This window comes from Prunus mume, linkage group LG2 (genome assembly GCF_029339155.1).
Source record: "Prunus mume cultivar Tortuosa linkage group LG2, ASM2933915v1, whole genome shotgun sequence".
Classification (NCBI taxonomy): Eukaryota; Viridiplantae; Streptophyta; class Magnoliopsida; order Rosales; family Rosaceae; genus Prunus; species Prunus mume.
In genome coordinates this window covers 41193342-41205223 of record NC_142699.1, presented here as the reverse complement: position 1 = coordinate 41205223, position 11882 = coordinate 41193342, and the positions used below count along the sequence as shown (strand labels likewise).

The window sequence follows — 11882 nt, the reverse complement described above, 5'->3', positions numbered from 1 at the left end:
GAGAAATTTAATTCCTACACTTGTGTTTTTTTTTTTCAGTTTGTTCAGGTTCATGCATTTGTTTTCATACAATTGCTTCCCCAATTGGGAGAACAACTTTTTCTTTTCCCATTTTCAGGAGTACTTATAGGAAACTTCTTCTTTTGAGTGGAGAGGTGTTGAGCAACCATCAACCATATGAATATATAACCAATTATCATCTCTCATTCATTCAGTCGGGCTGCTTTTTTCTGTTGTCAACAGATTTTGCATGTTGTGTGGTCTGTTGGCGAGCAAAATTTGTGTGATATTCTACGCAAGGCCACTGGCTTCATATATATTTATTATTTTGTTATAAAAAGTCCACCAGAAAACAAAAATTATATTGAAAAAAGAAAAAAAAAATACTGTTTCTGAAAATATTATTCATATGATGACAACCGCAGATACATACATCACTGTAGAGTGTAATCTTCAAAAATACTACACTAAAAATAAAAAAGGTGAAAAAATAAAAACAAAATCAAAGGAGAAGGAGAAGCAACACATCCCAGAATGAAAAATGCAAGTCTATTTGCATATCATGGTTCATCTTTTCAGCCTGAGTGAGCTCTTTTGAGGTTTTTTATGAGCAACTTTGATGAGGAAATGGTTCCAACTACTCCCAGAAGTAAGCCAAATGCAATGAGAGTGAAGTTAAGGAGCAGGAGAGGCCTTGAAATCTGACCCCAACAGATCTTGAGGTAGAAGGCACAAGGGAAAATGACACAAATGCCAATACTTACAAGGGATCCTGTGAGGCTGAGAACATACTCAAAATATGGGACAGAGAGAGCCAATGCTAGAATCACCAGAAGTAGCACTGAACCCACAGTACCCCTGATGATCAGCTTTGTTCTGGAGCTCATAGAATGAGGAAGGTTGTGCTCAAGCTGGATGGCCATTGGTGCAAATTCCAGAGCATATTTGGTCATTGGTGTCACCACAGTTGCCCACAATGCAATTTTTGTCACTATAAGATGTGGAGGCATGCTTAGAGTGACTTGAGGATTCACGTGGGGACCAAACAACTTGGCTCCCATGAAGGCTAGGGTCGCGTAAAGTATCGTCGCTAAAGTGAAGCTCACTATAGACACCTGCAGAAATTTTTAAACCAGAAAAACAAAGTTAGTAACACAGAAAACAAATTGGTTTTGTTTGGAGCACATGTTCATAAAATTCCATGGTCACCAATTGAATAAAAAAATCCAATGATCAGCACTCACATGTTTCATTAGTTATTATAATTTGAGAGATGAAAAGAACCCTGGTGAACTTGGATGGATCTTTCATTGCCTTGTATAAATTGGGGAAAACAATATGTCCTGCATAGCTGAAGATATAAAGGCCAGATATTGCTGGAATATTATGAAGCCGGAGGGCTGGTATGGTGTGGTTAGCTTTCACCCCTCCGAAAATGCCGTGCATGCCACTGATGTGAAAATGACAAGCGACATGAGAAGACCTCCGAATGAAAGGAAAGATATAGAAGAGAGATCTCTCAACCACAGACTAGGCAGAGCTACCAACACCGCCATCAAGGTTAAGAGCTGAGATTTTGATAACTTGGCCCATGACATCTTAAATTGCGTCCCCGAGAACACTGTGTTTAGGTTGTCATGCAATGAGATGGTGTAGGATACAAGGGCCATGAAGATCTCCATGTAAATCAAGGTTGCTGCTATAAGTTTTCCTTTGGTTCCAAATGCCTGCTGTCCAATATCTGTGTAGCTTCTTGACTTGGGATTTTTGTCAAGGCATTTTCCAAGTATATGAGAACAATATGCACATATTACCCCAAGTCCTATCATTAAGAATGCAGAAGACCACCCCCCAGTTTCTAAGGCATATGGAGTTGATAACTGCCCCAAACCTGCAGCATCATACATATGCAAAAATCAATTACTTACAATATTTTCTTAGTCATGTAAACTGTAAATAGAGATCGATGTTTTTCTGTGTACATCTATATATAGCTGGACTGTGAATCTATACTGCTTTAAACGTGGTTCTCAGATTCACAATCTGGCAACGCATGCGCGCACACATACACACACATACATATACAAATGCACGTGTAAACATACAAATGATAAAAACACTAAATATTTTTTTGAATCAAACAAACTAGTAAGTGTTTGAAAAAAATTACCAATGAGCATCCCAGTCATGTTGATCACTGAATGAGTAAAAGAATTGTTGGCCTCTGCATGGTGCTCATCAACACCCGAGACTCTCTTGCAGCTCTCAAAACTTTGATCACACTTACACGCTTTGTTTTCCTCCAGACAAGCATTGCAGCTCAGCTGCTGCAAAGCCAAGTTCCCACGATGCACCGAGTCACTAGCAACTTGATTTTGGTGGAAGAGGCAGTTTGATTTAAGCCATAACGATTTTCCAATGGTGTTCCACATGTTCTGGTACAAGATAGCTTAATATGGAAAATGAGGATACTCTATAAGCCAAATAAAAGCTTCCTAAGAGATACTTGGTGAACCTTGCTTCAACAATATATTTATACCTAAACAAAGCCAATATTCGTATAGTCTACTCACTACTATTTGAAAGAATTTTGTGTTAGATAAATTGATACTTTTGCAGTCTTGCAAATCTAGAAGAAAACGAGTGGGTATATTTATGACAAAATGAAATTTGTACGCATATACTTAAGAGATAATTAGTCATATATCCATTCTTAGCACTAATGATATAGATAAATCCTACACCATTCAATTTATATAAACAAACCTAAAAAAAACTCAAAAAATGACAGTTGTCCCCATTGAATTTAATTTTGAATTAAATTACTTTGATGCCTATTGAGTGTTTTGGGTTTTTTATGAGGTTTCGGGGTTGGGCTTGTTTTAAGATATCGATGGCAGTTTATAATTTTAAAAAAGTTAGAAGTCTCTTTGTTATATTGTGAATGGGCTTTGGGTGTGTTTCTAAAGTCCATTTCATATAAGATTTTTTACAATTTGGGTTCCTATATTGAATATAATAGCTAATCATCTGGTGGATACTCAGTGGGAGTTTTGGCGTCCACCTGGTTGATACTTCTGGGAAATTTGCTTGGGAAAGTTGGCAAATGGAACAAGTTGTTTTCATTCTAGCTAACGCAGACAGGCCAATATTGGTGTGGACACAAGTGTTGGGCATCATGAGCCCAGTGACAAATAACCAACCTGACGTCATGAATATTCCCAATTCTTTTTGTTGTGTAATGGACACGCTGGGATTCACTATTAAGTCTAAGATTGCACTGATATAATCTTAAACTTAATCACCTAAATAAGCCTCGGTGCCATAGCAAACCACCTACTTTTAAGTTGTATATTATTGTAATACATCGCTGATGTGAGATTATATACTTATCCCCATCTATGACTTCTACCAAGCCATACACCCCCAACACTTACTCAATGCATATGCTCTTGGTATTTCTGTCATATATCAATTTTGACAAGCTAGGAATTTTGTAGATCGAATACAATTTTTTCTCTAATATTCTGTTTATCAAGTGGAATATATATATTTTTGCATCGGGATTTTTTAAAATAAATATCAACATAAAACTTGTGGTGTTTAAATTGAAGACAATATCGACAACTTAACTGTTATAATTAAAAATATTCAAAATATGACTTGAAACGCGAAAGACATCTGCCACCAACGCCGAGCATATGGGAAAGAAGATGTGGTTAATTTCGTAATAGAAATGCATTGCATGGCTGCTACAAAAATGGGAAAGGAATCCTACACGAATTTTCTTGTACCCTTTTATTCTCACAATGTTTTATATTCTTTTGGTATCTTTAAGACATGGAATTCCCTAACTAGTGTTGGTAGGAAAATGATACCAAACCAATGAACGGCAGTTGAAAATGTGACATGACCTAATTGGCACATGTAGGACAAAAATTTATGCCAAAAGAACCCGGTGCAACTGCGCAAAAACCATCATTCCCCTTGCAGCTTGGAACGCAAAAACAAAACAGAAAAAAAAAATGATACCATTTATATAACCTAAAATGCGTAGACATGGATTCTATAATATCTACTTTTTTGGATATGGGGGACAAATGGGTGATGTCATTTCTTTGTTTGATTTTTTTTAAATACAAGTAATAGTCTAAACTACAAGGGGAGGAGAGTTTCCCACTTGCACTACGAACCAAAGTGTCATGAGGATTTGAACATGAGATCACTAGTCTGCATGCAAGTAAAGGTTTTTTTATTGGGCTAGACCCCGTTAATATTCCTTGTGCCTTTTATGCACTGTATATATATGATATTTAGAGCATCCACAATAGTTGTTCAATAGTTCAATTTATTGAAGTATTTTGGCATCTATTGAATTGAATTGCAGTTTTACTTGCAATGGTATAGTTCAATAGCTTCAGATCAATAATTATATGAGATATTTAGTCATATACACATTCTTAACACTAATAATATAGATAAATCCTATACCATTTTATTTCTATAAACAAACCAAAAAAAAAACCCAAAATATGACGCCCTATTGAATTTAATTTTGATTATTAAATTACTTTGATGCCATATTGAGTGTTTTAAGTTTTTTTATGAGGTTTTGGGATTGGGTTTGTTTTAAGAAATCAATTGCAATTTTGTAATTTAAAATAAGTTAAGCCTTTTTGTTATATTATAAATGGGCTTTGGGTGTGTTTCTAAAGTCCATTTCATATATGGTTTTTTTTAATAATTTGTGCTCCTATATTGGGTATAATAGTGAATCTCTCCAGTTATATTTACTTGGATGTTTTTTTACATACTCAAATAAAATGAAAGGGATACATTTAATAATAATAAAAAATTGTACCATTGAAATATTCTTAAAGAGATCTTTAAAAAGAGATCAATTTTGAATATATTTGAAAAAAAAAATTAATTGTTGTATTTTTTCTATTGCATTGAACTGTTGAACAACCATTGCGGATGCTCTTAACAACATAATACATTAATTACTGTATTTTTTATTGGCATGTGGGTCCCATAGTTAGCCTATTGCAATTGCAATAAAGGGTTCATCACACTATTACAAGTGAAATTTTACTGTTCTACTTCAATTTTATGCAATAAAATTGCATTGATCATAACCATTGCAGATGCTGTTAATTAATTATTGCATATACTTTTGGACATTTATCGATCTAAATTCTAAATTCTAATGCATGTCAAGGCTGCTCAAGAAAAAAAGTATGGGGATCATCGGCAGCATCATGTAAGCGAATTCATTTGGTTCAAAATGTCAATTGCCATTTATGCTAAGTGATCCTGAAGAATGAGAATCCCCATTTGCTTCGAAATTAATTCTTAAATGCATTTGATATAACAATATTATATAATAAAAAGCTTAGATGCGATTCTTTAATTTGTAAGCACTAGCTATTGTCTAAATTTTGACAATTTAAATATACCTAAATCAGAATTTTTAATTAAAAACAAAAAACAAAAGAAACATACACAAAAAGAATCACAACGAATCCCTAAGATCGTACACAATCTTACATTAACTCACTGAATTTGAAAATATAGAAAAGCAAATAGTTGGTAATGCTCCATGGAGAATATGTTGCATAACGTGCACCTTATGGATTCACGTTTTAATATATATCATCCACGATAAAGAAACATCAAGGTGAGTTCTATATCATCCATTATTCTTGTCATGTTCACATACTAGGGAGCACCTTATGGGTTTCCCTAAATCATTTTCTTAGACAAATTTTAGAGAGGAATTGGAAAAATACAACTCCAACCATGCTCCCTATTCACCTCCTAAAATAGGAAGACCTCTAGGAGCTCCTAAATATGAGGAGAGTGAAATAACTCCTAATAGCTCCCTATAATTTAATGTTGCGTTGTTTTATGCATATTTTAAAGTTTTAATGAATGCTACCTATTTTTTTTATTGTTTTTTTTTAATAGAAATGGACCAATTATATTGAAGGCAAAATTGTAGCAATGGTCCCTGGTCTAATCACCAACTTTACTTTTCATCTCTCACATTGCTAAATTATTACCATAGTACTTTAATTATGCCTCATCAGAAACAGTCCTTTCCATCATCTTTATCAAATTTTCCGTTTAATTTGATGGCATGGCATGGACGAGTCCTACTTGGCATGGGCAAAAATGTATTTTCCACATTAAAAAGATTCAACCGAATTAGAAAGCTTACACCGTGGCATGGGCACAAATCTATTTTCACCGATGAAAAGTGTTTCGCGATTTTGAAACTAAAAGGTATCGAAGGTCATCAAAGTGCGATTTGTGGTCGAAAGTGCTCTATTTGAAAGGGAGACAGTGTTGATTGAAGTATTAGTGCATTATTGAAGATTCGAGGGTTCAGTTTTGGGACAGTTGAAAGTGACAATGTTTCGGTGTTTACAGAGAGACTTCACATGGGGACAGTGTTTAGGTGGTTTGGAGAGCATCCAAACTATGGTAAGTTACTACAACTTTAACTTAGTGCGTTGAATATTTTATAGGTTTAAGCTTTGTCTGCATATGTGTGGTCCTATGTTGTTGTCCTTGTTTTGGCTATATGTGTGGTCCTGTGTTGTTGTCCTTGCTTTGAAACAAGAAAATGTGGTTTCAAAGCTTTCAAAATATTGTTTTTCTGTCAAATGTTGTAATCTAAGTAATATTATTTTTTCTATTAGATAAACCCGAGCTATGCACTTTAGAACTTCACCATTTCGGTTTGTTGGAAAATTGTGTATATAAGGGTGGGAAGGTGTGCTTTGCAGACAATTGTGTGGATGACTATTTGTCACTATTGGATTTAAAGAAAATTGGGGCAGAGCTTGGGTATAAAGTGGATATAACCCAGAAGATGACTAGCCTAAAAGTGTTTTATAAAGTGCATGCAGAAGATGTTGTTAAGGAGATCTTAGATGATAGGTGCATTGCAAACTTAGTTGGTACTATTCCATCAAATGGAGTTGTTGTACTGTATTTTTATGATCCAACTTACCAGAACACACTTGGCAGTAAAAAAGAAGAGGTATGGCCATTGTTGGACTATGAGGAGTATGCAAATGTAGCTGAAAAGGAACATGTGCAAGTTGAATTTGATGGTAATGAAACAAACAATGAAAAGGAAAATAAGGAAGTTGAATAAGGTGGTAGTGAATATGAAAATGAAGAAAAAGAGAAGGATGAAGAGTTAAAGGACAATGATTATAAAAACACTGAAGAAATCAAATTTTAGATTTAGCCCACTCCTTGGCAGGACTCGTCCTGGATTCTCTCTTGGAACCCGTGACTAACCGTGTGCCTGTCCAACAAAACAAACAAAAAAATAATCAATTAAAATTTCTAATTTCTACCGAAATTTCGGCAGAACTTCCCTTGTAATGGGAGCATTTCCCACATTTTTAACCTACATAAAAATAATAAAATAATTTCTCAACTTTTAGCATGCAATGTCTACCATCCATGCACAATCACAAGCAGTTCTAAGGGCCTTAGGTTTGTTACACCATACAATCAAATTCAAAATCATTCATCAATTCAAAACGGTCTCAGACTCTTCATAACCACATATACATTCTATTAATATCCATTCAATAATAACTAATAAATAAACAAGCATTTATCTCGCCCAAATTTCAATCGGGCTTCAGGCCCACTAACATATTCAAAACCAAACCCAACAAAAATAATAAATAGGATTTGAATTCAATAACCATATTAAAGTCCCAAAAATATATTTTATTTCGCGGCTACACCTAGGTGAAACCCCAAGCTACCTATGTAACCCTTTTCTCAAGGGATCAAGCCACATATAGTTCTTTCTACCATAAAACCAAAAAGAAATCATCCAGATACATAGCTAAAGACATCAATTGCTTTCGCTACTGTCAAATTATATACATACTATCATATCACGAAACCTTACTAACTTATTCGTTTAATCCCATTACAGTTTTAACTTCGTACCATCTCCAAGATCAAGCATTTTTTCCTAAAATCCATTCTTTGGGAAATCCCGGGCGGACACTTGTAGAGAAACCTCAATACAGGTACATGCAATTCCTTCTTGGTCGGACACCTGCAAAGCAACATCAATACAAGTACAGTCAATTTTTCCCTAGGCGTGCACCTGCAAAGCAACATCAATACAAGTACATGCAATTCTTTCCTCGTTGAACACCTGCAGAGCAATATCAATACAGGTACAGGCAACCCATTGGTTAGACACCCGTATTTGTGATACGAGTACAAGCAATTTATTGTCCCAACACCTACAACTGTAGGTACATGCAAATGCTCCTAGCCGGACACCTGTATCCAAACTACAGGTACATGCAATATTCTTTCCCAAAGGAAACTTATAAAAATATTTTTCCCAATATTTTTCCAAATCCTTAACTGAATTCAGTTTTCCATAATCCACATTACAAAAACCATTTCCCATTTTCCACTTTCCAAACTATTCACCATTTATGAACATGCGTAAACATTTAAAAATCATCCTAAGGCCATATCTAAATAAGAAACATAAATACATCACACTTGAAAAGCAAAGCAATAAAATAATTAATTCATAAACACTGAAATTCATCCTGTTATAAACGATAATTAAAAAAGAAATCAAACTTGCCCAATTAACAAACAGGCTTTAAACTATCAAACAAATTCAATACAAACATCCTATTCTCACATGACCCTAGAGATCCAGGGAAAGACATATTCTAAAACGGGACCCATTCGACGTTCTGATAATAACTCAAAAATCACATAATAGATGAAATTCCAAATCGCCAACCAAATGGTGGAATATTGCGTATCCGAGCACACCGTCATGCTTAAGACGACACAAGAATAATTATGGGACCAAAATATAATTTTAACAGTGGCCCACAAGCCGCCACACTCCACTAGCAAAGGCGATGGATTGAGGTGGTTTCCGAAGATGGAAAATTTCCACATCGACGAGTAATACTGATACCAACACATTCTGACTAACTTTTATACTTGACTCGATGACTCAAGGTGGCCAGTTTAGCCCCAAAACACTCTCTAACCGTCGACCCTCATGGGTGTCCACAACAAACCCTCAAACAAGAAAATCAAGCCTAAAAACCTATACAAATAGGTAGAGCACGAAAAGAGGATGAAGTTTCAAACCTCAATTGATGAAAATGGTGGTTGGAGCCGCCGGAAACGCCACCTGAAACTTATGAATCCCTCAGCTCATCTTCTAGCTCGGGCCGCCGTTGTGTGGCCTAGGGTGCTTAGGTCTTTGCCCATCCATGATCGTCAGCCTAGGGCAATCCTTTCCCGACCAACGACCTAATGACGAAGAATTTCTCTTTGCTTTCTTTTCTCTCCTCTCACTCTCCTTTCTTTCTCCCTTCCTCTCTGCCTGGGCTCTCATTTTCTTCATGATGGTGCTTTCTTTCCTCTCAATTGGTGTGTTATGCAAAGGTAGAATAATGTCTTATTTATAGGCTAAGATCATTTTCACCGTTCTCCCCCAGCCCGGGCAAGAGGCCCTAGGCCCTCAATCCCGTTTCTAGCGCCCAAATCTTGCAGGGTAAGAGCTGGGTTCCACCAACTTGGGCAAGCCCAAAGGCAAAACTTGTCTAGGCTGATACTTAGGCAAGCTGACCTAATGTTGACATTATTGTGACGTCAGCAGCCAATTTAAATTTTTAAAAAAGGAAAAAAAAACCATAATTTTTAGATCTTATTTTAGATTTTTTATAAATACCTAGCCATATTTTTCACTTCTCACACCAAAACTCTATAAAAATTCATCTCCTCATATCTCATGTGAATAGTGGTTGCTCTTGGGTTGCCATGTCAATTGGTGGAAAACTAACAAAAAAATTGCTAGGGCAGATACTATTTATGTGAATAGTAACAATTCTTGCCTCTCCTTACCTTTTGCCATGACAGATGGGTGGAAATGCTCTAAGGAAATGACTATAGCCACGTTTGGGATTGCTTTTGTTTGCTAAAAGCCTACTTCACTTTAAAGTTAAGCAGTTTAAGGTGTTGGTAAAAATCAAATATTCTGATTATTTTAAAAGCAGTGGCATTTAGACAACAACTATTAAAAGCAGGCTTTGGGTTGCTTCTCAAAGTTGCTTTCAAAAAAAGCAGAGATGAACATTTAATGAATTTTTTTTAATTCTCAAAATACTATCATTAATTTTTTTAAATGACACCACCTCCACATGCATCCACATCCAACTCTGCCACTGCCTTCCACCACCATCACCACGCCCTTATCCCTCACTCTCAACCTCCACCATATCCACCACCTCCACCTTCATCACCACCTCTTTCACCCCCACATTCATCTCCATCTCTTTCATCACCACCACCACTACCACCACATGATTAGCGCATAAAACTTTGAACATCATGTTTATTTTAGTCATTATTCACAATTACAATAGTTTCATATTAAAATTTACCAAATGATTTTGACACTGCTTTTTATACTAACAATACATTAAAAATATTATTTACCAAATATGAAGCTGCTTTACTTTACAGTTAATTATTTTCAAAGCACATCAAAACCAACTTTTTAAAAAAGTGACAACAATCCCAAAGTGGCCCTATGTACAAGGGAAGATCCGTGAATGTGCAGTGAGCTCATACACCAAAGTCTTCAAACAAATAGTAAGTGGGCTCCACTACTTTATTCTTTACAACACCGTGCAATAAATACAGGGGTATACTAGTAATTTGCCCCCTGAACTTGTACCTAACTTTCGATTGACCCTTATCTTTTTTTATTTATTTTTTAAATCAAGGATATGAACTTCTTTTTTTGGCTAATTTCCCCCTACCATCTAAATTCTCAACATTTCATCCAATTTTCAATTAAATCATTTTAAAAAATTATTATTTTTTGAAAAAAATTGAAGAAAAAGAGTAAACCTAATGCCAACCCCTTCCATCTCCTCCCTTCCACCCCCATTCCCCATGACCACCATCTTTTACTCCCACCAATCCCCACCCCACAAACCTTTCCCCTACCTCCTTCAGTATTTTCATCCCCAAACCCAGCCCCCCCTCTCCTCTTGGTTTTTCTTCTCCTCTCATTCCCCATGACATGACCACCACCCTCCACTCCCAAACCAATCAAATAAGAATTTTACCAATTAATATGAACCACCCCATGTCAATTACCCCTACCAATTAATCTAACCAAAATTAATACCAATTAATCTAACCAAAAGCACATGTGATTTGGAGGTCAGAGATTACCTCTGGGTAATTTTTTGTGAATTTTTTGGCTATGAGTTTTAAATGAATTTTTTAAGTTAGGCCAATTAGAAATGGACTTTGGTTTGGACCATTTAAAAAAAAATCAAAAGTGAGAAGCAGAGTCTTTCTTCTTCCTCGAAGAGCCCCATCCTTTAATTCTAGAAAAACTGAAAATTCATAACTTTGGTTGTGGAGTTTTCTTTTTCGCTCTACAGCCTGCTCACAAAGGTCTTTGAGGGTCGAACAATTGAGAGAGAGAGAGAGAGAGAGAGAGAGAGAGAGAATATTTTTTGAATTTTCTGGTTTTTATTTTATTTTTCATTTTTATTTATTTTTAATGTATAAAATGTCCATTTTGCCCTCACATTTAACTGCAAATTGGATGAAATGTTGCAGATTTAGACGGCAGGAGGGAAATTGGTGAAAAAAAAAGTTCATATCCTTAATTTTTGAAAAAAAAAGAAAAAAGGATAGGAGGTCAATCGAAAGTTAAGTACAAATTCAGGGGGACAGATTATTAGTATACCCTAAATACAAATAATTGTTTCCTTCTTCTTTTTGTTTCCCTTTTTCTTTTGGTTTCCGAAAGCATTTTGGACTTT

At 35.5% G+C, this 11882-nt stretch overlaps 1 protein-coding gene across 1 annotated transcript; it reads right to left on the bottom strand.

The window, feature by feature from the left end:
- Positions 1 to 377: 377 nt before the first annotated feature.
- Positions 378 to 2486, bottom strand: LOC103342588 (Transmembrane amino acid transporter family protein). Its single transcript, XM_008246223.3, is given in 4 exon segments — positions 378 to 1115; positions 1285 to 1439; positions 1442 to 1891; positions 2171 to 2486. Coding segments are annotated over 4 exon segments (1407 nt in total). The 5' UTR covers positions 2433 to 2486; the 3' UTR covers positions 378 to 575.
- Positions 2487 to 11882: the final 9396 nt, after the last annotated feature.